The following is a 25983-nucleotide window of genomic DNA, read 5'->3' as shown; positions in this document are numbered from 1 at the left end:
TTATCGTAATTTATTTTTATTATGACTGTATATCCGTTTAAGAAAGAACGTTGATCGGTTGGATTTTATTTAATAATGCTTCCTTTATTGAGCATTAGAAAAAACAATTCAGAACTTTTTAACTTATTTTTCATTATGGAATAACGCTATGTAGTTAGTAGATGCAAACTATTTATTTAATAAACATAATAAGAATTAAATCTATGAACCAATTTATAAAAATTGTTTCACTTAACATAAATTTTATTTATAATATTGTTACAATTATTAATATTATTAATGCCTTATATAAATACATAGTAAAAATAATATTCTTCGATTATGTGAACATATATCTATATATCTCGAAAGAGAGATTGTTTTTCTTCTTTTACAAATGAGTTTACGTATTGTGTGTTATAGAGAAGAAATATTCCTTAAAAATAATATATTTAATGATTAATATACGTATATATTAATGTACGTATATAGCTCAAGCATTCATATAAATTTTCTCTGCAAGATCTGTGTTTATTTCATTTGGCAGAGAAACTGTGTTTATACTTGAAAGGTATCTTTGATTATACATTTCTTTTCAAGCAATCGTTAATTACTTTTAAAAAGTTTCTTTAAATCGTCTATCAAGAAGACACCTCTATAAATTGTGAAAGATGTGAAGATATTTACAGATAATTTGCTTGTGGCAGCTATCTCTACTAAAAAAAGGTCTTTATCTATATGTATAATATCATCATATATTTTATCATATCGTATATATTACATGGTCCAAGAAGGACAAGAAATCCATAATTGAAAAATAAAATATGAAGATTACCGCTACCTTAGAGGGAAAGAGAAAAATATACACAACAATGGTTCTCCTTTGTAGCACAATTTCTCTGTCAATTTTTACACTACAAAATGTGCACTAGCTGTGTAGGTGTATGTGTGTGAGTGTGTGTAGTAACCCGCGAGCGCACACATACATGCACCCACCATTATTAATACAGAACACGCAGCTAATTAATATGTGCGTTTATTAAACTTATTAAATAAAATTAAAAGTGGACTTCGAATCGGTGACAAAAACGGCAAACTTGTAAATTATGTGATTTTGTGAAAGATAATCTTAGTGATTTTTAGAAATGTATTTCAAAATCTAAAAACTCAAGTTTTCAAACCCCATCCACTTTTTTGCTCGACGATCCCTTTGTTCTAAGAAACGCCATTTCCAAAATTGATTACACAATTTTTCGCAAAATTACATTTGTATTTATTTATATCATTCAAATTTATTTATATCAGGCTTTTAAATTTTGCTGTATACAAATTATTGACAAAACTATCACAAACAAAATTATCATCATTAACTTTAATGCTTAAATTGAGTTTTTGCTACAAATATTAAATTATGAGCTTATAAATATGCATCGATAGTTAAATCGTAGAAATGTAACAAATTATTTTTGTAATTATTATTTATGCACAAAACATAAAATTATCATTTAATTCTTGGGGATTTTTCCTTTATTTTTAAAAGTTATTTTGCGAAACATTTTTTCAATCGTTTTTATTGTTCAAATAAATAAGCAAACTTTTGAAGAAATCTTGAACATTATCCTATATGACAAACTAATTGAAGAGCTTGTATTAAGTATAAATAGTATTCGTAAATTTCGTCAAGTATTTTCTAATCAACAAGCTCATGTAAAAATCTTGATTCTAAAATATATATTTTTGCAACTTCAGAGTTGATCGATTACCATGTTAACGATTGACAATTTCAACGTCGCCCTAGCCTGTGTCGGTAGCCGACGCATTAGCGGTATCATTTTTCTAAAGAAATATTTAATTTCACCCTTGATAGGAAACATAGTTCTTCTCATGATTCCCGTAATTCTTTTTTGTCGCTTTACTTTCTTTCTCTTCGCCGGAATTTTCTTCACTTTCTCCAACTCCTTAAAATACTGTTTTCCTTTTACCTGCATTAGTATTAAAAGTTATTAAAGTGAATTATTATTCATGAATACAATTACAAATGCAAAATAATTTTTTATTTATTCGTTAATTTTCAATTGTCATTTTACCACACTTGTATATTATTGTATTTAATTTACAAGAAAAGGACACTGCTTATATGTATAAACTTGATTGTTCTAAATTATCGGTGACATTTTAATTACTAAAAATTACGAAGTTACAAATAATTGTTATTCCTAAATACATTTGCAATTGTATATTCGTATAATCATATAATCGTTATTAATAACAAACAAGAAAGTATTTTGTTCAACACTGACCTGTACTCCGTCTTCTAAAATCTCCAACTGCGGAATCACTTCATCCTGCATTTCTATTTCATTAGAATTAAAAGTCTCTTCTGCAGGTTCTGAAGAAATTGATAGCTTTACTAGATTTTTATCTTTATTTCGTTTCGTATTTTGTAATTTAACAGAAGCTTGGCCGTTATTCTTTTCCCAAATTTCAAGTTCATTTGGACTACTTGTCACGTTCCTTGTCTTGTTTTGCTTTTTCGCCTTTGACAATTTCTGCTGTTGTTGTGGTTGCTGTTCTTGTTCTGGCAAATTTATTTTGATTAGTAGTCCTGGGGGAATACTTGATAAACTATGAACTGGTATCGGAGTACCAAGAGTTGATATATTTGATATATCTCCGGTAAACGGCACTATAATTTTTTTAATATTTGCCTGATTATTTATAATATTCGAAGGGATATTATTAATTGTAATTGGCTGGAATTGATCTCCAAACTGGAACTTCCAATTGGTTGTAGATGGAAGAGGTAGTTTTCTAATCACTTGGCCCTCTAAATTGCTGGGCATAGGTCTAGGAATATTAATAGAAGTCGGTCTTCGGGATTTTCCTCGTTTCTTTGCTAATGGCGCAGGTTTGTTGTCTATTTTTGGTTTTTTGCTGGATACCAATGGCCTGGAGCAACGCTTAAGAACTTTGGATGGGTCTTTGCCGACTTCTCCAAGGTCCTGATCATCCTCATTTTGTTCCATAATATTTTCAGATTCAGAAATGTCCTTAATTGTGGGAACCGCATCACATGGGCCGATTTTGTGGAAGCTTTGGCCGGTCTGAAAATGTTTTGAACAAAGTACGAGTTTGCGTATTTGGTTGGGCGACATTTTAAGTAAATCTTCCCGCCCCAAGAATTGACACCAGCGCAAACATCGACCTATTTCGTATGCCGGGAACGGATGAAACTTGTAACGTTCAGTCTTGTTCCTCGGATCAGATCTTAACCGACCACAAGCTGCACAAGCCTGGCTTTCCAATACCTTAATAGGCAGCGGTTCCAGCTTTTTGCTTTTATCTGAAGGGCTGAAAAGTCTTGGTTCAGCCTGTGACTCGATAATACATGATTCTGTTTCATCCAATTGGTCTGGATCACGAATACTAGGAACTGCATTTTCCGTTAATCTTCCCTTAAATCCTGATACAAATTGGGAACCATCAAAATGTTTGGAACAGATATAGCAGAAAAGTATTTCCTTCCTTGTTAGCCTGTAATAAGAATCCACACCAACAAAGTCCAACCATTTAAGACAGCGGAATTCTTCTCCAGGAAAATGATGAAAGGTTGTTCCATCGTAATCCGCTGAAGGTGGATCTCTTCGTGCTCTTCCACAAAGAACACATGTTATATTGTACAAGCTTTGCTTAGGATCATAAACCGATGGAACTGCATTGGAATTTAAACGGTCCAAATATTCATTAAGAAAATCTTTGGGCTGAAAATGCTTCGAGCAGACCATACGCTGAAGAAGCTGCTTTTTTGTGAGTTTGTAGAGGTCCTCACGACCACAGAACTCTAACCAACGACAGCAACGAGTTTCGTCATTCACCGGAAAGCCGAAAAACATGTACTCCTCCTCCCGATTATTAGGGTTCATGCGTGAACGGCCGCAGACGACGCAAGGATGTGGCATGATTGAGATATTGTAGCTCTCAAAAGCAAATCAATCTGGCTCGTAGTTCAAAATTCAAGTTATAAATCTGAAAAATCAAGCAGCTTTTGAATTATTCATTCTTGTAGTTTTAACTTGAAAATATGGTTTTTGGATCTTTTTTTTCATGTTGTCTTAGTTGAAAGAGTGGTCCACAAATATAAAGAAATTCTCACATCTTTTCTGTCCATAGTTTATAGTTAAGTCGCTGCTTTCAGAAACTAACCCTTTACAAATCTTTTCCTTCGTTTTAAATTAGAGTTGTCACAGATTAAAACAGATTAAATCTTTCCTTTTTAAAGTTAAAATTGATATAATAGCCATCAAATATTTTCTCTTTATAACACAATCAAAACTGTTATTCTCACAGTTCAAGAAATTTTCAAATTATGAGTCTTTTTCACAGTTCACAATTTAAATTATAATTTCCAAAGATTTTCTTTTTGAACAAGTTCTTCCTCTTCACGATTCATGGTACAATTGATGCAGAAATTAACTCTGCATCTCGAGACAGAATTCTTAATCGGCTCTTCACAATATTCTTCTGTTGCAACTGAAATAATTCGAATTATATCGAAGATGTTTACAGTCAATAAATAAGAGAAAACAAAAACAATTTAAAGGCACTGGTTTGTGCTTTACATCTATGTTATACTTTAAAATTAATTATATATTACTTATTATTAATTAATTTATAATAATTCTTTGCTCTTGTTCGTTGGGCTCGAAAGAGGTTAGGTATAGAAAATTCAAAAAATTCAGTCAATAAAAGCGATAGCAACGAGATTGAGCTCAATTTAAAACTGATTGTATTACTTCTCTCACAGTTTCACGAAATTCGCGGTATTTCTTTCTATTTTGTTGCAGTTTCAAAGTTTGTTCTACCAAAAGAGAGTATACGTATGTACGACCATTTATAATCTTACCTTTTAATCAAATTGTTTTTTATGTAGCGAATAAAATTCCAGAGAGCACTTCAAAGTCTTTATTTCATTGAGATTTGGAAAATATCTATTATTGGAAAGATATTGTAAATTTATTTAAGGAGTTTCGTGCACTTGTTGCGCTTTCATACGATGATTTAAGGTTATGTTACCTTCGTGCATCTAGAATCAGCAATGATCAGCAAAGCACTGAATAAAAGCATAGCATACAGAGACTTAACCTACAAATATCAGATAGTTTGATAGCTGCCGACACTTGTTAATGCGTTAACAAGATAAAATAGTTCACTCTCTTATGAGAGTGAAAAATGTACGTATATATGCATATAAATAATAAAATTAATATTGTTGGTTGAGGGAATGAGTACACTAGTAACCAAAGTATTATTTGTAATAAAAAATTGCGACGTGGCAATGAGGCATCAATTAATTAATTACATTTTTCTTTAGTGCTATATATAGTCGTTGACTTTCTGGAGAAAAATATCATACATGAATCTCGCCATCCTTTTGGCTCCGTTGCAGTTACAATTTTATAAGGATTGTAAACCATTTGTCCAAGGACCAAAGTTTGTTCAGCTTTATGCGAAGTGTATTTAAAGATCTTCTAAGGTATTACAACAGGTAACACAAATTTTAATACTAATACCTTATATGCAGTGGAGAAAGAGAGAGTTTGACAAATTATCCATTTATATATACATATATAATCACCAGACTACAGTTTTAGCAAAATGGAAAAATTGTATGTACATACAACTTGCAAGCTTATGGTTTTTGTAAAATCTTCATTTTTTTTAAATATAGATTTAAGATAGTTTATGCGTAAATCAATTCTTCGATTCTTTGATTTTACAAGATTCCATTTAATTTCTTTTATTAATATTATTTTTTATTACCTAAAAGTCTGATAGATTATAGATTTAAAACGTCGAGGATTAAGTAAGCGAGACTTGTTGAAGAAAAAGATTGACAAAAGATGGCAGAAAGTACTAATAATCCCTATGACATCAATGGGCAACATTTCAATTCTGACATGTATTTTCAAAAGTTGTTAAAGGTAAGTTTACTTGAATAAGTTCTATAAACAAGCCCTTCATTCTTTATACATGTTTGAAGGAATATATCTTGTATTTTATATAATAAAGCAAGATGCTGTTTACACTTTTTTTCGATTATTTATCAGTGTTGTTATATATAGGAGTGCACGCTAAAGCAAATTATGGATCGCGAAGCAGAAATAATAAAAAACACTCAAGCTTTACATTCCGACATGCAGACTTTGGTATACGAAAATTATAATAAGTTTATATCTGCTACCGATACTATACGCAAGGTAATTATCTTTTATGGTAAATCATCTTTTATGAAATTATTAGATTCATTTTTAATTTTCTAAATACATTTTAGATGAAGACAGATTTCAAGGAGATGGAGGATAGTATGGATCTTTTAGCCAAGAATATGGAAAGCATCACTTCTTTTTCGGAGCAGATCTCTTCAACTTTACACGGAACAAGACAGCAAATTGCTAAACTGTCCTCTGTACACACTCTGTTGAAAAAATTGCAGTTTCTTTTTAAACTGCCTGGCAATCTTAAGGACAAAATAAATGAAGAAAAATATGCAGAAGTACGTATATTTTTTTTATATATGAATGTATAATATATATATGTATATATATATATATGTATATATATATATATATATATATATAAAACATATAATAATAATAATATAACATTTCTTACGCTAATTTTTAGTTTTCAAATTATAAGCGATAAGCGATTACTTTTCAGGCAGTTCAAGATTACGTTCATGCACAAAGAGTTTTAAATCAATACAGTAACATGCCATCCTTCCAAGGCATCCAAAAAGATTGCGAGGACATTTTGGAAGAATTAAAATCTAAACTTAGATTACAATTTCATAAGAGAGACGTTTCCACTAAGGCTTTAGCCGAAAATATAGACCTTTTACTGCAGTTAAAAGAACCAGCTGATTCATTATGCATCGAATTCCTGATACATGCCGAAGGAAGATTAACAGAACAATTAGATATTTTGAAAGATATGTGCGAAAATGATATTATAGAGTTCGTAGACATGGCTTCTTCGGGATTTCTTAATAATTTATGCTTGATTGTAACTTCCTATAAGGATATATTCATAAATCGACCATTGGAAGACAACGATTTAGTTGATGACTTTGAAATAAGAGCTGTGGATCACTTGAATAAGTTTATTGTGAGCAATATGAAAAAATATTTTGATTTGATGGGCAAAAGAGTTGAGGATGTAGCTGATACAGCGATTTTAGTAAGAGCTCTTGACAAATTTCATCGTAAACTGCAAGAAATGAATATGTTGTCCAAGGAAACAGACTTTGCCAGGTAATGGGAAAAAAACATTAAATAAAGTATAAAAGTAATTTGGAATATAAAATCTATGTGTAAAGATAGAATGGCATAATAAATAAAACTAGTATATTATAAATAATATATAATAAGTGGTAATCACGAATAAAAGACTAGTAAAGTAAATTAAGATAATTATTTTGCAGAATTGGAACTGATCTTGTTGTAAATGCTGGCCGAAAACAATGTCGCAACCATTTGCATAGTTTGAAACAACACTTGAGTGAGATTTTAGCGAAAGTAAGGCAGACTTTAGCTGCTAAAGTCCCACAAGATAGCGATGAGGGTTTAGCGGAACTTCAGGCTATGCTCATTATGCCCACTATAGAAAAAGTTAAAGGAGTTCTACAAGATTTATCGGTTTGTATCTCCAAACTCTTATTCAATTACTCTTTATCCAATTTTTTAGGTTTCTTATTTCCTTACCTTTCATTTCTCAAATATGTAAATGTGAACGATGGAAATTTAAATTGGTTATAATTGTTCTAGGTATTTTTACAGCTAGACTTGCCAAATAGTATAAAAACACAATTTTTGCAAAGTTTCTGTGTGGATGAAGTGAGAGAAGGATTAGTAATCGGTTTTCTACATCATCTCACAGCTACAGTAGCTGGATTTTGCAATGGATCCGACGTGTCAAAATTTCCGCCTACTTTATTACTTCTGCTCAGTAAAATGTGCATCGAGTATAAGGAGAGCAACGTCCGTCATCTGGTATTTAAAGATAAAAAGATAAAAAAAAAATGTTTTAATTATAATGCATCATAAAAGTGTTTTTATATGATAATGATATATTTTATTTGTGCGCTTTGTAGCTCACGAAATTTGACGATCTTTTTAATATCGATCAATATGTGTCTTCGGAAAATATCATAACTCCCGAGTCAGAAATATGCGATCGTTTTCAAGAGGCTGCTCAGAATTTGTTGAATCATTATGTGCGAATTCAGGGATTAGCAGTATCACAAATGCTGAGGAAATCTGTAGAGACCAGAGATTGGTTGCATACAATTGAACCTAGAACCGTGAGAGCTGTTATGAAGAGGGTTGTTGAAGATGTAACTGCCATTGATGCGCAAGTTGCCGCTTTATATAACAACAATGATGGTCAGGTCGATAGAAGTAGCGATAGTAGTAGGAAGACTCATAGGTAAAAGATTTTCACTTGAATAATTTTTCTTATTTAACATATCTAATTTTCATGTAAAGTTATTTGAAAAATGTTGATATAAAATATAATAATACAAATCTTTAGAAATTCTCTAAATATGTACAATATGTATAATTTTTCATTCATATTCTGAAATTTATTATTTGATCGTTAAATGTTGGCTTTGGAGTATATAATCGAAATTTATTCTAGTGTTAGCATATCTAGGCAACACTATAGATCAAATTGGTCATCCTACACACCTAGCCATATCGAATCCTCTCTAGTGACGAATATTCACAAACTATTTTCCGAACGAATCGAAATATTCTCATCTGTGCAATTCAACAAGGCATCTATTCTAACAGGAATCATCAAAATAAGCTTAAAGGTGATATTAATAATAATATAGATACTACTTTAATAATAATAATAAAATAATACTTTATTTAATGTAATATAATGTAATGTTATTTTATTCAATTTTTACTTATTATTTATTTTTATTCATTATTTTGTTATTAATTAGATCAATATTAGCTTGATGTATTCGTTTTTTATTTATATAATATGATTATGTTTTTATATTGTTTTCTAATGTATAAAGCGGTAAAAATTCGTGCAGAATAAAATTTTTAGCAGGCAATGTACTGGCGTAATGATCGCTCAGGTGCAGAGTAGTCGCAATGACAAAATAGCACAGTCATTATTCACTTTATGAAGTTGATTCATCCTTCCAACTCTGTCATCGTTCACTACGCAATATGTTTCATGCTTTTGCCATTCTTACATCTAGTTGAATAAAAATGTAAATCAATATCTTTTTATATAACAGTAAATTTTTATAGGATAATAAGATATTATTATATAAAGGAATTATTGTTATATAAAAAAGTTGTTATATTAAATAATAAAATCATAGAATTATTAATTTTCTTTAATATTTTCTGGTAATTTGTACACAGACTTTCCTCGAGGGTGTAAGATTACGAACATTCAGCAAGTACGGTTTACAACAAATCCAAGTAGACACTCATTATTTGCAAACTTATTTGTGGCCATTTGTGTCAGATGAAAAGTAAGATTTCGATTTAACTTTGTAAATTAAAATAAATAATTTAGTTATATTTATGCTAATGTTATTGTTTGTAGTGTGGTTCACTTTTTGCTGGACGAGATTTTAGGTAGCGCAGTACATAGATGTTTGGACCCTGTTTTGATGGAGCCCAGCGTGGTGGACATTATTTGCGAAAGAGGTTAAATTATGAGCAATTACAAATTATCTTGTACAATTGCATATAGAAGTATGTCATAGATGGTAAAATGCGTGTAATATAATTTATAAAATATCATGAAATATTAATTATAGTAATTACGATATTTAAATAAATATCATGTAATATATATGTATAGAAATATGTTAAAAAAGTTAGAATTAAGTTTATGCACAATAAGCACACAGTTGCATTTATTATAATAAATAATCTCTTATAAAAAAATCTCTATATTCTTTTCTTTTCATCTTTTTCTACTATTTTATGAAACTAGTTTGCTATTCCTTTTTCTTCTTTAATCGTTCCCACCTCTCTCAAAATATGAAACTATTAGAAATAGTATACGATGTAAGAAGCAGCTCAGGGTCACACAATTTTAATAAGTCTTGATTCTTCTATTATCACATTCTGTACTTTCAAATTTTTCCGCCGAGTTTGCTTCTTTTAAGTTCTTATAAAAAAAAAATTATATATTATGTTACCTTGTCATTAAAAATTATTACAATACATTTTACGAGTTTTATTTTGCTTTGTTTACGCTTTTTCTTATTTTGTCTACATTGGGTGCTTTCCATTTAATGACACGAGTCGACGCACAAACGACGTTCTATCTTTCTTGGCATTCAATGAGTAACAAAGACAGAACGACACTTGTGGTGACTTGTGTGTCAGTAAATGGAAAGCCATAATCACTTTTATCATTTTACGTATTGTTGGTTGGAATTTTCTATTTTTATCATCTGTTATTTCACAGCACAATTCGACACAATAATATGACAATATCTTCACAGTACCATAATTCATTAGAATATTATCGATCAATCAAGAGACGAATGGGGTCGCGACAAGTTTATAGTTTATATGGGATACCAGAGAGAACTTGGTTGTAACCCCTTGACAGTAGCTACTCTCGACTTAATTCGGACTTCCTCTCTCTTGGGATGAGATTCATTCGGCGAGTATCCGGCCTGGGCCCACGCACCGCATTCTATCCAATTTAATAACACTCGCTCCCCTGAATTGCTTTCGACAAACCGTAGCTCCGTAAAACTTTGATTCTGAGTTTTTTTTTTACAAAGAACCGAATATTTACGTTTAATATTTTTCTAATCTTAAAGAAAAGGACAGTTTAACGCACAATAAACAATACATATACACGTATTATCTAAAGCTATTTTTTTACTTTTAACTATATTCACGTTTAAATTTCTCAAAGTTAAAATAACTTAAATCAAAGTGAGATTAAGAACAACATATCCCTTCGTTCTGAGAAACGTAAAAAACGTTATTAATTTTTCTTTATTATATACATTTTATTATCTTGAATATTTTCCGAAAATTGGTGAGCTGACATTTTATTTATTACGATAATAAATAGGAAAATAATATAAAGCAAAAAAAGATCGCTCTGCGATAGCAAGAGGATGAAATTAAATTTACTTGAAAAGCGTTGCGGAGAGATCTCGAATGTAAAATGATATCAAAGATAGAGGGACGGACAAACGGACATATGGCAGCAGACACACGTGATATCTTAAGAAACACCTGTGCATGTGTAACTTGTTGGCAATTTCTCGTGGCATTCCATCTGAGGCTGCTGCTACATATAGATACCAATCATACTCCTACGACGTGTCAAAGTGAATTGATAGTTGTGTGAAGCACTGGTATCAAAGACTGGAATAAGCTTGCAATTCGCAAATCATCCGCGTAAAGTATCCAACACTATATATATATATATTTAAAACACAATTCTCTATTGAGAGTAGGTTTTGTTGAAAACGTACTTTTTTTTAAGATATACGGTTTTATATTGTGAGAACAGTCGATATTTTGACTTTCAGCTTTCGCACTGGCTTTGACGATACCTCGAAAATTGGTTCCTTTATAAGCGATTAACTCGTTCATCGTCCGATCGAAAGATGACAAATGAAAAGAGAAAAGAGCAAGTAATCGGCATTGTGTAGCAATATCGCTTCACTTTGGTAAAATAGACCCGCATGGGAAAGTCGCGGTCGTCATAAAATCGCTATAGGGTTTCGAGAGCGTAAGTGGCATAATGTATATTAAAGTTTCGTTACATGATTTTTTTATAGATAAAATTTGGATATATTTACCTGTCAATTCCTAGATTTAGTAATGTATATAAAATTTTACTTTTAAATGTATTTTTCTACCATGCACATGAATTTTATGTCACAATTGTGTGTGTGTGTGTGTGAGCATTGAAATATATAGTTATACAATATATACACGTATATATGTATAAGTTTATATTTATATGTATATGTATATATATTTTTCTTGGATATATACTAATTGATATATATATATATATATATATATATATATATATATATATATATATACACACTAATTGATATGTACTAATCTTACGCTAATTTTGTTTCAGATTCTTAAAAAACAATATGAATTTTACGGAAATAGCGATAATAAGGACATTTCGATTTGTGACCGTAACAATGGGCAAAGCACCATTAGAACGCTCGTTGGTGCGTTCACAAATCTAACTATCCTTTTCACGTCTGTCAATTGCATTCATTAATATACCTTTTTGAAAATTGTAAATAGTACATACTCTAACGAAAAAAAAAACTTGAAAGGCATCAACTTGACTTTCGATACTCTCTGCAATGTACACATCTATTAACGCATAATTTATGTATCTAATATAAATAATTAATATCAATAGTAACATGGATTTTATATGATAGAATATCGGTGATCAAATCGATGATGTTTAAGAAGAATAATTAAGAGAAAATAAAAATTTTAATTCGGTAGTTTATTTGTATGCTAAGTAGTAGTGCCGTAGGTGATGATTTGAAAAATTCACTTCGGCACGATTACTTTACATGCTAGTAGGCGCAATCGACGTGAAGCTGGTATGAAAATAATAAGTTTATAGAATACTGAAATTTTATAGATGTTTTATAGAATACTGAAATTGTGTGCTTATTCTCGACACAAGTATAAAAATAAAAACTAAACATTTCGTAAATTAAAAATTCCCTTAATTTTTAATTTATTCCTTTTCCTTCAATTCCCGAGTTAATTAACTTCTAAAATTTTTCATGCTTTCTTACATTTCAGTTTTGACAATCAATGGGATTATGGGATATAATCTACGACGAGAACGCGTAATTTCGTCGCGGAATTTGAATGAGGGCCTTTACTGGACCGGTGAATAGTTTGATAACAGCTCCCATCTAGATAGATAAAGGGGAAAGGAGAGACAAGATCATTCGCCGTCGGTTGGCGGACTATTCAGTGCCGCGACCGACACTGATTTCAATTGGTAAATTGACTCAGAACGAGTGGGAGAGAAAAAAATGGCGGCACGGAGTGACCGACGATGAAGCCACGGAAGTAGGGGAAAAAAACAGTGGCGTAACTAACATTAAAAAGAACGTTTAACCCTAGCTAGCCATACTTATTTTCGAGTCCATAATTCGCCACACTCCGGTCCGTGAGACCGCTCGACTTTGTCGCATCGTCATTTTCATTCTAAGTAATTAATATCTTTAAGCTTGTACTGTAGAAATTGGGAATACAGACTCTAAATAAAATGTTTATGATAATATCAAGTCAAGAAAATGATTTGATTTTGAACTGAACTTATTATAAGGGAACTAGAAAATTATGTTATTTTGTGAAAACTAGAAAATCGAAAAACGTTCAGCAGTCCACTGGACCGGAGTGTGGCGAGTTAGGATCGTTAGGATTAAGAATCTAAAGAGAAATTAAAATACATCAAATTTTAACATGATTTTTTTCATAAAGATAAATTAAAGTACAAAAAAATAAACAATATTTTATATAAATTTAAGATATAACATTGTGAATCAAATTAACGTTTATGAAAATTAAAATAACTTTATTCTTTTATATTATTCCTTTTTTTGGGCCATTCTTTCCCATTATTTTTATCTCATTCCTTGTTTGCTTCTGCTCAATTGCACATTAGTATTTTATCTTACTTTGTATAAAAATATATGAGAAACAAGAGGAGAGAAAAAAAAAGACGTAGATAAGAAATAGAGAAAGAAAAAGAGATATATGTTTCTTACTATTTTACTTAAGGGCTGAAAATGTATAATTTTCGCTGTCAGAAGAGAATGGTTCTGAGGATTAAATTAGTCGAAAGGGTAACGAAAAAAAGAAAAAAAAAGAAAGAAGAAAACGCTGCCAGAAAACAACGGTAGCTGTGGATATCTCCTTTCTCGTCACCGAGCAGTTGGTTAATAGGCACTGAACGCCGTTTGAATGCTTAATGCGGCGCGCATTCTAGGATTAAATTGACCAATCATTTCCCGCGCGCACAGCGGAGCCAATTGCGCCGCGCGCTCGCGCGCCCTACTATATCAAGCCAATCAACGGCACTTAGCGCTCAGTCGTCGTCGCGTCGTCGCGCGGTGCGTGTTGCGGCGAATTGTGCTGTGTGCGTGCACCACTATATCAAGCTAATCAAGCGTGCACGGCGCTCAGTCACTGCGTGCTTCGTCAGTGAAGTTTCTTTCTTTTTTTATTCCGTTCGCGTATAGAATCGTAAAACACGCGCGAGAATAAAGCTGCGATTCAGCACATTTAGTGAACGAACGGAGTGAAGAATGCACGTGAAGAAGTTGGCTACGTTAGTTTATATTGATAAAAGAGTTTCTCGTTGGTTTTTTTGCAAAAAAAAAAGAGTTGGTATATTTGTACAGAATTTAATTATTCGCTCGTACGCGATTATTAAGTCCTCTATATCTGTTCGTAATTTCTTGATTAAATTTTTAAAGTTTCGCTCGTATTCTATTCAAATATCTTTGTACTCTGTATCATCGAAATTAATCTTCGGAAAGTGATAATTAATTGCGCTATGTACATCAATATATTTGTTAAAATTTTGTTTACTTGTATTAAGCATATACATATATATATATATATATATATATATATATATATATATCACGCTATATTATAATATATATTTACTAAAATTTTTATCCACGTTTTTGTAACTATCGCTATTACTATCACAATTAATTCATATGAGAAGAAATTTAATTTTATCTGTATATCTATAAGATAAAAATATCATGGAAAAATTAGAATATCTATATATAATGTCCATATGTCCATATAAATAATATAGAAATAATGGAAAGATCTATAAAAATTTTATTAATTAGAGATTATTAAACATGATAAATAAATGATATAATAGATATAATAAAGAAAGATGTGCACATTGTCTCTGAACTATTAAAACAATTCTGATTACAACACAAAATTAATTGCATACGCGCACGATGCGGTAAAGGGTTAAAGGTTACTTTTGATTTCCTGCGATTGTTCCGGCAAGAAAGCGAGAATTCTTAAAATATATGGAAAGTAATTGTTAATTGACTGTGAGACGCTAATTTTTTCTAGGAGACTTCAGATTAATGTCCTTCAAAATTGATGAGATTTCTTCTTCTTATTTATTATTACCTAGATACATTCTTTTATAGTTATTATTTATTATTACTGTTCTTTTTATTTCATTTAAGTATTTTGAACAAATTTCAAGCTACAATCCTTTTTTAACTCTTAATTAATTTTTTTATCGCTTTTTATTCTTAATCAATCTTTTATTATTTCTTAATTAATTTGTCATTGTGGAATCAAATTGCTAAATAATTAATAATTATTTGAAATCATTTCAGAATGTTATATTTCTTTTCTCCTTGTTAATCTTCAATTTTAAATAAAGCGCATTGATATTAGAAGATATACAATATAAGTATATATTTTGTTATTCTGAAAATGCGCTTTGCTCTCTTCATGGGCCTCCGCTCATTATCGCGATGACTTCTTCACCTCGCACACATGATAGTATAGTGTATAGGACATAAGAGAGGAAAGATACGACTAGGGTTAAAATACCAATAATATATTCTGTGAGAAAGCAACTTGAGAAGAAGCTGTTAATAAACAAAACAAAACTCTTTTTAACGGCTACTGAAATAGAATCAATGAAATCAGTTGCGTGACATTTATTGTTAGTAATTTCTTTCTAATTTTTTTCTAATTATTAACGTTGAGTTAAGAAGGAGTGAGTTGTCTAATAAAAAATTAAACTGTTATGTAAATAATTAATCAACTTGTTAATTAGAAAACGCTGAAATTGTCATTTTCTTCTTTTTTAGCATCATTATTATCACCATTATTATTGTATTCTATATAATAATTTTTTCATTTTTTTAAATGTTTCTCTTATTTCTCCCAAATGTATCTAAACATCAGTATGTTGTCGTAGAAACGATGAGTTATTTCCAAATTAAGAGAAGGGAGGGAAAGTGCAGCGCGCTTGACGAACATTGAGAGGAGCCATCGACATTAGCAGAAATTAACGTTAATTGACAACTCCCACCCTTTTCCTCATTCTTGTTTTATCCCACGGCGAATCTGTTCTTTTTTCTCTTGTTTTTTTCGTATCTTTACAACTCTGCCAACATAAAAAAGTCAGCTGTTCTGCTACAGGGTGTATCATTATTATTGAATAAATTTGAGTAAGTTTGAACACCTTTATCGAATATAAAGATTAAACAAGAAACAAAAACAATATTATATAATTTTGCTTATATAATTTTTCATTAAAATTAAATTAAATGACATTCAATGAGATAAGATAAAATCAAAAATTTCAATATTAATATAAAGATTTTAATCTTGTTTGATGTTTTTTAAATATTTTTTGCTTAATGTTTTCAATTTTTTTTTTTTCAAAGATGATAATTATTATACCAGCCTGTATATGCATTGGTATGTAGATATTGCAGCTGAATCTCTAATCCTCTTTGACGAATGATTAAAATTTAATCCGAGCGATGTTAAAAAGTAATAAGCAACACAACATGCATTGCTTTATTAACGTTTTCATTATCTTCACTTATACATATTTTTCAAAAGAATAAATAATTTAATTTAAAATATACTTGTGTATTGCATATATAAATATAAAAAATATATATTCTATTATATGTATATAATATTATTTGAAAAATTTTATTATAAAATGTTCACATCGCGCGCACAAGCAAAAGTTACGTATTATTATTATAAACATAATATTAATTTATATACTATATCAGATTTTTTCATGTTCAATTATACATATTATTTACATAACATTTTGTTTATTTGTTTATTTTTTATCACTTATTTTTCACTTCATTATATTAAGCTCGACCATTTCTTAATTAATATATTTTACATTTTCACATTGCATCTTATGCAATCTTGATACCAGAACGATTTCTAGCTAGGTTATGAATGATGAATAGAACGTTTGATAAAAAGAGAAACCCGCTTGCCAAACACGGAACGCAGCGAAATCAAAGATTCAATTGTACCCTCACTTCTTTGCTCTCTCATCTTTGTAATAATATGAGCTTCGACTTCACTTTAAACTAATTTTATTTTTCTACATTGTAAGAAAATATCCAAATGTTTAGAAAACAGTTAAAAAATGTTTTTTAATATTTTCAGAAACACACACGCGCGCGCGCGCGCGCATGGGCGCCTGAACAACAAAATACATATAAATAAATATGTAAGATATATATTTATTATAAAATTAATATATATGAAGGGGTAAAAGCTATAGTGGTGTAAGTCAAAATTTTTAAAGTATTGAATTGTGTGCATAGATGCAATTTATATATTGTATAGATTGCATCTATGCACACGAATCAATATTTAAAAAAATTTGACTTACAGCACTATGGCTTTTATCCCTCCATATATGAATTTACGAAATATTATAGTTATTTTATGTAATTTTATGTTATAACATATTTACATATTATTTATATTATATATTATTTGATATGTTACTATAAAAAATGATTATTATATTATGTTTTTTATATTATTTTTAATAATATGAAGATGCATACTATAAAAGAATTAAACATGAAAATTGAAATATATTCCAGTAATCCTGATGAGAGAATGAGGGTGAAAAGAAAGAAGGAATACTATTGAGAGGGAAAGGAGAATACAGTGGACGACTTTAATGATTTCTCGAGGTTGTTTTAATAGAGTACGTCTGCCATTGCATCATCACCGTATACTGGGTGTCCAGCTGCTAAGTTTTTAAATAATTTCACAGACTTTCCTTCACAGAAGATTTGGTAAGAGACCAAATTTTCAATTTAATTTTAAGTATTTTATAGCTATTTATAAAATTCTTCTTTGAAAAATATTACTTATTACTATATTATTACAACGTTTATATACATAGATATTATAATTTTCTATATTTAATTTTTTATATTCCTTAATTTATGTATAAGAAAAAGCAATAATCTTTCCTTCTTCCTTTCCTTCTTCCTCTTTCTCTCGTTTTCTTCCTTTTAGAGATATGTGCGCATATACACGAATGATAAAAGAAAGGGGAAAAGGAGAAAAAAAAACAAAAAAAAGAAGGACCAGAGAAGCAAAGGGAGAGTGAGAAAGAGAGAGAATCTTAATTAATCCTAATAAGTCCATATTGCCAGTAATACTCAGTGAGATTAGATAATTGGCGGAGGAACTCAGTAATTCACGAACATTGCATGTGTGGCACACGTTCTTTTTTTTATTTCACACAAAATAAGCCTATAAAGATTTCCTCCGTCATTATCGTATGAACAGTTAATGATAAATGCACCAAATATTTCATATATAGCAATGTGCGTTGCAGAAACGTTGAAGGATCTTATTAACAAATTTAGAAAAGGTAACTCGAGATTTGTCGTGTATTCTTCATTCATAGTTCTACAGATCACTAAAATTTATTTTTATTCTTTTCCACAGTTTTTATGATGCGTGCGTATATTTTGTTTACAGAAATTTATGAAACAATTTTTAAGGATTACTTGATAGGAAAAAATAAAGTTAAATCTTTTTAAAATTAGTTATAGCTAAAAATAATAGTAATAAATCTTTAATTTTAATTAACTTTTCTTGTTTTATCTTTTATGTTATGCTATGTATTTTGTTTGCAGAATATGTGATCTCTGAAGCTTCAATGGGAAAGGAAAAATTAAGTCCTGTCCTGTTCCTAAGTACTAGTGCCGCAGGAGTGATTAGGCTATACGAGACATTACCGTATCTCCTGCTGCTCAAGTGCTTATCAACGGGTCGGGACGCATGTCAACTTTTATTCGTGATCTAACAATAAGAAGCAACAGAAGAACTCCGGATATTTTCGTTGCGTTTTTTCACATTATTATTTCCAAAATGTTTTAGAGACATTTTTAATAAAAATGGACTTATTTCTTCTTCTTTTTAACATCTTTTCTAATATTATATAATAACGATAATATTTATAGTATCTAATGATAAAAGTCATAAAATATAATCCAGTGATTATTTAACATAACATGATTTTTTAAAGTTAGATTTATACGTACATGCGTAATGTATAAATATTAAATTATTATATTATATAAGATTGAGTGTATAATAAATAATAATTTATAACTTATATAGGTATATATATATATATATATATATATATATATATATTTCTATATGTATATACATCCCTTATAGAAATTTAATACTGTAAGTGATTTTTTGGCTAGTAATTAATTACTTAAAAGCACTATTAAAAGCATTGTTAATAGTGCTTTTAATAGTGCTTTTAAATGATTAATCATTAGCCAAAAAATCACTTACAGAATTAAATTTCTATAAGAGTTACGTTTGCATTTTTACTTTACTTTATATCAATAAAGATGAGAAATGTTTAATGTAAAAATTAATTTTATGCGACATATAAACTGTGAGAAACACATATATTAGATACATAATTTAGTTTTATTTTATCGTAAAATTTTAATTTATATTCAGTTTGGATTTATCAATAAGAAGGATTATATTGCTATATTTGTGTAATAAAAACATACATTAGATTTGTTTCATTGATATTCTTTACCTACTGCATAAACTTTTTCTCCCATTTTTTCCAAAATTTGAAGATGTTTTAATACATGTATTTATTTCAAGAAATAATAATGTGTGTTTAGGCTATTATAGAATAGTGGCAATACTTTTTTCACAATTTAGCCTTTTATACATATAATAACGTATATAGGATATCAATTGGTTTGCATATTAATACGCGTAATCATGAATCGCGTAAATTAAGTCTACATTTATATCAATAATTATAACTTACATTTACGTAACGTTTTCTTGCATGAAGAACTCGGATCACTGCTCCAGACTGGATTCATCGTGGACATAACTTATCGCGTGCCGTGGGTGGGCGCCAAAAAAATCCAAACTTTCTATCGTTTTTACTTGCATCTTTGCATCCCTATAACAGTGTAATTTATGTATGTATGTAGTACATTGAAATAATTGAAACGAGATGACGAGATCAGCGAGATCGACATATACCTTAGCGACATATGTCGTGTAAGCTTACACACAGCTGATCGACAGTTTGGAAAAAAAAATCACGATATGATATCGATCGACATAAAATGTTGATCTTTCCACTATGCTCTTGCAAATACGAGCCTGACCTTATAGTTTATTAATTTCATGTTTTTAAAGAAAAAGGTCGTGGCTATATTGATTTTTTATTCGAATATTGTATTCGTAGGAATTAGAGAAGCAGTCGTTACTGGAAACGCGACGTTACCGGCACATATGCAAAACTGGCGGGAGGAGAAGGACTTGATGAAATTAAACGCGTTAATAACAATTTTAGAATCTAATAATTTTATCCTGGCGCGAAGTTTGGAACAAGTTGATAAAAAGAACACAATTTTGAAGTTAAAACTGATGAGCGATAAAGTTAACAAAATGTGGTATAATTGTCAGAAGAAAATTTTGAAACCGAATTTTGCCAGCACGTCAACGGATAAGTCTCTAAAAAACTATTTAGAGAATGCTACTTTGCAGAAACAACAGGACAGCGAGTGCTCGCTGCAAAAAATCCTTAGAAAAAAAAAAAAAATTGAGGGCAGAGAACCCAGGTAACAAAGCACTCGTCATTTTGACGTCTTTTGACGTCAAAATGACGAGTGCTTGCTACCTGGGAAAGAGTCCTGATGAGTCATTGACAAAACTTCTAATTCCCGATCAGGACTCTTTCTCCGCCCGCAAATTTTCTAAGGATTTTTGCAGCGAGCAAAGTGATATGAATGAAATTCAGAACATTGGCTGATCGCACAAAAAAGCGATCGACTATATTAGTATAGATGTAATACATTGAAATAATTGAAACGAGATGACGAGATCAACGAGATCAACATATATTTACCTTAGCGACATATATCTTGAAAAGAGAAAAACAGAAAGAGCGAAGAATTTTTACGCGCAAGACGAACTCAACGGTTGTTAGTGAACGCGCCCAATGGTGACTGCCGACAGTGCCGACTGGTGAGAGGTGAGAGTGCCGACTGGTGAAAGTGGTGAGTGGTGTGGCCGGTGGCCGGTGTGGCGCGGGCAACGGCCGCGCGTGCGACGTGCGACGGACTTGCGCGTTGCGCGTTGCGCGTGGTTGCGCGCGCATATCCTCCGTTCTCCGTGATCCTAGTACGCTAGTCGCGTCGCGTACTCTTCCGTTCGCGCTGGTGATTCCGTTCGCTTACCTGTGTATGTGACATTTTTTTTCCACGGACCGTTCGCGCTGCTGCAACATGTTTACCTGGTTGTGCCGCCCTCGTCACGATAACCAGCGATCCGTCGTCGATTCCATCATGAGACTCACGTTGCCTTATCGGCAGCATTAAATTCTCAGGTACGTGGACCGCACTCAGCGCCGAGTTCCGCGGCACCCCGCCAACGCGAACGGTAAACGGCGGCGCGCCCTGACGAGAATCTGTTTACGTAGTAATGGCGATTGGCGAACGTGCTCCTCGTCGCCGACACCGTCGCCGTCGCCGTCGCCGTCGCCGTCGCGACGCCTGGAAAGCCCTTCGCCTCCTGTGCTTTCTTCCTCAGCCGGAGGAGAACGACGAGTATCGCTTTATTGGATAAGGCGCGAGGGGGAGGGAGGTGGGGAGCGGGGGAATTACTCTAGAACAAATTTTATTCCTTTTCATTATCGCGTACTGAATATATAATTGTTAAATAACTGTGCTTACTTTTACCTTAATTTCGACGTTTAAACGGAAAAAGTTCAGACTTTGGTTAGTAGAGTTTATTCAACTTTATTATCAATATTTGGACAAGTACCTATTTTATGCTGGCTATGCAGTCTCGAGGTGAAGAGTACCTTGTTATCGAAATATTGCCAAGTTCTTTTACTTTTGTTTTATATATCGTGCTTTTAATTCAATACAAATTAGACTTCTAATTTATACAAAAATCGAAGCTTACTCGTACGAGTAAGCACTTTAATTAGCTCAATATTTTTGTTTTGTTTAGATTTATAGAGACAAGATTTTTATGTAACATTATGTAATTTTTAGCTTTGTAAATCAAAAACTTGGAGAGGAAGTGTCATGGATGATGAAGTGCGTCTCGAAGGTGAAGAGGAGATGGAGTTGGACGAGGGTTCCGATGGCGAAGACGAAGATGAAGAGTCAACAGGAATCCCAATTTCTCCAGCTAACTCAGATCAATTACTTGGACAGACAACTCCAACGACTCCTGGTAATAGTAACTACATTTTAAACATTAAAAAAAATTTTTTTTTTCATTTTGGAAAAATGATAAGTACGCTACAATTATTATTTATGATATTTATGAAAATATAATCATTTAAGTTGATAAAATATTAAAAAGTATTAAAAATTATATAAGTAAGGCAACTAGAATAAAATAACACAAAATTTACATAGAAAATTTTAGTATTTTACAAAGGAATACATATGTATGAAATATTTAATATTAACTATGTCTTTAAAGCCCCTAGCACAATGCTAGGCAACAGGGAATAGAAATCAGAAATCGTGTATAAATGCAGAATAAACAGTGACACAGGCAATCGACACAGAGTTTCCGTCACGTTGGAAATTCTGTGCCTATTGCCTGTTGCCAACCAATCATAGCATTCAAATTTTTTAGATTGTAATTGTAATTAACGATTTTTTGGTTATTTCCTGTTCCTATTGCCTGTTGCCTGGCATTGTGCAAGGGGCTTAATTAATTCAATATTATGCACATTTATTCATCTTTCTAAATTTATTTTTTCATATTTACTTATTTTTTTCTTTTTCCAGTTACACCAGATGAGGCTTTTCATGATCCATTGCGATACTCAAAATTTCCATTACCTGGCGGTAAACCTTTGAATATTCGTCGTGGACCTGGCAGGCCCCGGAAAGAACGACCTTTTGGTATAACTCGTGGAGGAGGTACTAGAAGATCCTTTGGAAGGGGCAGTGCCAGAGTCAAAGGGTCTGTTTAATCATTATAATCATTATCTGAACAAATACAAATGTGCGCGCGCGTGTGTGTGTGTGTGTGTGTGTGTGGGGGGGGGGGTGAGACTGATTATATTTTATACATAAATCATTTATGATGTCATTTCTTTATATTTTATTATTTACTTGTATAGATTTGGATATACAAGGGGTATACCGCGTCGTACTAAAAGTAAAGATGATGATACACACTCGGAATCTCCAAGTCCTTTGCGTACAACTGGGATGGATGATATTGCTCCTGACGGTGAATTGATGGGGAACTCGGTTGATAGGTCAATGCCAGCGCCGGAGGAACCCCCTTATTTTCCTGAACAATGGTAAAATATCCTCTATAATTTTCAATTATTCTGGACGCAAAATGAGTTTAAGCAATTGTACTTAAAAACATTATGAAATAATTTATATGTGATTGAATTTCTATAAAAAAAATATTTTCTTTATTTTTCATGAAATATAATTATTTTGATGAATTAAGTATAAAAAAATTAAATATTAAAAGGAAAGGCAAATTCAAATATTTTGAACGATATTAAAAATTACAATTATAAACCTCTCTAGGCCGGGCAAAGTATGCGCGTTATGCAATTTAGGCGAGAGGAGTCAGTTGGGACAAGGTGAACTCTTGCGCCTGACATGTTCACCGGGTTTCACTCCCGAGAAGCCGACAAACCGTGATGAAACAGCTACTGGTCATCTCGTCAACGTCGTCGTCGCAGGAGATAAAAGTCCGCGTGCTACTGGACCTGGGATTGCCGTTACCTGTCGTAGGCAAAAAAGTCTAGCCAAATGCAGGTAAAAATAATTGATGTATTGTATGGAAATAATACAACTAAACAATTAAAATACATATATATTTATGTCTATTATATTGCAATTATCTTTTACAGGAATACTAGTCTAACTAATTTCACAGAACCGGTGGAAGAGTTGACAATCGTAGGTTATTTGGAAGAACCGGATGTCGGGGTTCTGTTTGATTCCTTGACCAACCATTATTATGTTCATCAATCATGTATCATCTGGTCTAGCAACAGTCAAGATTTACTACCAGAATTGACATGTCGTGCTGTTCTACAAGCTTCCTCCAGACGTTGCGCTTATTGTTCGCATTATGGTGCTGGAATTCCCTGCAAAGTAAGCTATGGTTCAGCCATTATAACAAGTCAGCGATATAAAAGATAGGATTTATAATAGAAGTACACAAAATACGAACAGTTATTATTTATAAGATTATATATTTAAAAATAAATAATTAGAAAGATAAAAACTAGAAATTGAAAAAATTTCTCCTTTGTATTTGTGCAGTTGTTATAATTGCTCAATTATAATCGATATTCAACAGGTGGCATCGTGCAATCGTTATTTTCATTTTCCGTGTGCCGCGGCCAGCAGTTGCTTTCAAGACACTAAGAATTTGGCTCTTTTCTGCAGTCAGCATCTCGGCCAAGTTCCGCTTTCATGTAAGTTTCTCATTTTTAAACTTTCTATTTTATTTAAAATTTTTTACTATCTAATTTTTATTTAATGTCTAAGAATAAAATAAGAGAAAGAAAGAATTATAAACATAATAGAGAATCCAAATTCTATACATTTTTTACACATAAATATAAAAAAATTATTTTATCAATATTGTGAACTAAGTTTGTGGGTTCAAAGCGCTGTTATTACTACAGACGAAATCACTCAGTGATAAATGTGGAACTATACAATATCAAATAAATATTGTAACAACAAGCATGTTTTTGAACGTATTTTTTATTATGCGATTTATTTTTCGCCTAATTTAGAAATGGGATCGCCTGAGTTTTATGTAAATGCATTTTATGCATACCAAGTTAATGTATTGTATATTCTTTGATAGCGCACATATGTATATATATATGTATATATATATATATATATATATATATATATATATATATGCATACATACATACATACATACATATGTATATATGTATGTATTTGTTACCCCTGATATTCTTCACAAAACTAAATTTTGGTCTAAAAAGCAATTTTTCCCCTATTTACTTTAAGACATAAAATTTTGCAAAAAATGCACAAAAATCTTACACTTACAGTGTGTGGGGAGGTAACTTGCGTTCAATGTTATGGAATGGGCGACGTTTCGAATTTAGTAATGTGCTCTGTGTGCGGCCAACACTATCACGGAAGTTGCGTGGGTTTGGCGTTACTACCTGGAGTGCGTGCTGGATGGCAGTGCGTGTCTTGCCGCGTATGTCAAGTCTGTCGGCAACCCGAGGATGTTTCAAAGGTTACAGAAATTTTAAAGACAGAATTTTACGAAGAACTTTAGTTCTAATTTAAAATTCTAATTTCTGATATGTCAAATAATTATCATCACTAGGAAATATTAGAATGTATTTTCTGAAAAACTTAGAAATTACATTCCAATAATATATATACATAATATCTCATAATACATACATACATATATATATATATATGTATATATATACATATATATATATATATATATATATATATACGTTCTTTTTAATGGCTTTTATAAAACAAGATTTTTGTTACAGGTGATGCTATGTGAACGATGCGACAAGGCTTATCATCCTGGCTGTTTGCGACCGATTGTCACTTCTATTCCAAAATACGGCTGGAAGTGCAAGTGTTGTCGCGTGTGTACCGATTGTGGTTCACGTACTCCAGGAGCTGGGCTGTCTTCTAGGTGGCATTCTCATTATACCGTCTGTGATTCGTGCTATCAGCAGCGCAACAAGGGTTTCTCTTGTCCGCTCTGCAGGAAAGCATATAGGTAACTGAAATATCTCGAGCATTTGTACA

The 25983-nt window shown here is 31.4% G+C and overlaps 3 protein-coding genes and 1 long non-coding RNA gene across 19 annotated transcripts in view; 3 read left to right on the top strand and 1 right to left on the bottom strand.

Annotated features, from left to right (window-relative positions):
- Window positions 1-6: 6 nt before the first annotated feature.
- On the bottom strand, window positions 7-21714 carry LOC139808335 (uncharacterized). Of its 2 annotated transcripts, XM_071770210.1 has the most exons (6): window positions 21052-21194; window positions 19957-20097; window positions 4883-5062; window positions 4133-4509; window positions 2280-4005; window positions 7-1961 (listed from the first exon to the last, which is right to left on the bottom strand). In XM_071770210.1, exons 5-6 carry the CDS (start codon window positions 3936-3938, stop codon window positions 1725-1727), a joined length of 1896 nt encoding a protein of 631 aa, XP_071626311.1. In that variant the 5' UTR covers window positions 3939-4005; window positions 4133-4509; window positions 4883-5062; window positions 19957-20097; window positions 21052-21194; the 3' UTR covers window positions 7-1724. The 2 variants fall into 2 exon arrangements, with proteins under 2 accessions (XP_071626311.1, XP_071626310.1); XM_071770209.1 differs by lacking the exon at window positions 21052-21194 and adding an exon at window positions 21439-21714 and having other exon boundaries at window positions 2280-4509.
- Window positions 5056-9965, top strand: Vps51 (vacuolar protein sorting 51). 2 transcript variants are annotated; one of them, XM_071770207.1, is made up of 12 exons: window positions 5056-5210; window positions 5351-5524; window positions 5815-5960; window positions 6102-6236; window positions 6311-6532; window positions 6700-7292; window positions 7463-7676; window positions 7806-8030; window positions 8132-8466; window positions 8680-8857; window positions 9432-9544; window positions 9619-9965. In XM_071770207.1, exons 3-12 carry the CDS (start codon window positions 5880-5882, stop codon window positions 9725-9727), a joined length of 2205 nt encoding a protein of 734 aa, XP_071626308.1. In that variant the 5' UTR covers window positions 5056-5210; window positions 5351-5524; window positions 5815-5879; the 3' UTR covers window positions 9728-9965. The 2 variants fall into 2 exon arrangements, with proteins under 2 accessions (XP_071626308.1, XP_071626309.1); XM_071770208.1 differs by having other exon boundaries at window positions 5807-5960.
- LOC139808342 (uncharacterized) lies at window positions 13719-19690 on the top strand. Its single transcript, XR_011730841.1, has 2 exons — window positions 13719-17340; window positions 17726-19690. It is a non-coding gene; the product is annotated as an uncharacterized lncRNA (long non-coding RNA).
- LOC139808331 (uncharacterized) overlaps window positions 21381-25983 on the top strand; it is a 36596-nt gene continuing 31993 nt past the window's right edge. For all 14 annotated transcript variants that reach the window (XR_011730840.1, XM_071770197.1, XM_071770199.1 and 11 more), the window contains exons 1-9: window positions 21381-21531; window positions 22205-22388; window positions 22958-23135; window positions 23296-23481; window positions 23723-23956; window positions 24052-24298; window positions 24507-24624; window positions 25245-25438; window positions 25716-25954. Coding sequence is in view for 13 of the 14 variants with exons in the window: in XM_071770197.1 (XP_071626298.1) it covers window positions 22238-22388; window positions 22958-23135; window positions 23296-23481; window positions 23723-23956; window positions 24052-24298; window positions 24507-24624; window positions 25245-25438; window positions 25716-25954 (1547 nt within the window). In the remaining variant the exon portion in view is untranslated. The remainder of the gene's footprint in view (window positions 21532-22204; window positions 22389-22957; window positions 23136-23295; window positions 23482-23722; window positions 23957-24051; window positions 24299-24506; window positions 24625-25244; window positions 25439-25715; window positions 25955-25983) is intronic.

Source organism: Temnothorax longispinosus, chromosome 2 (genome assembly GCF_030848805.1).
Source record: "Temnothorax longispinosus isolate EJ_2023e chromosome 2, Tlon_JGU_v1, whole genome shotgun sequence".
Classification (NCBI taxonomy): domain Eukaryota; kingdom Metazoa; phylum Arthropoda; class Insecta; order Hymenoptera; family Formicidae; genus Temnothorax; species Temnothorax longispinosus.
The sequence above is the reverse complement of the archived record's forward strand: the minus strand, read 5'-3'. Positions and strand labels throughout refer to the sequence as shown.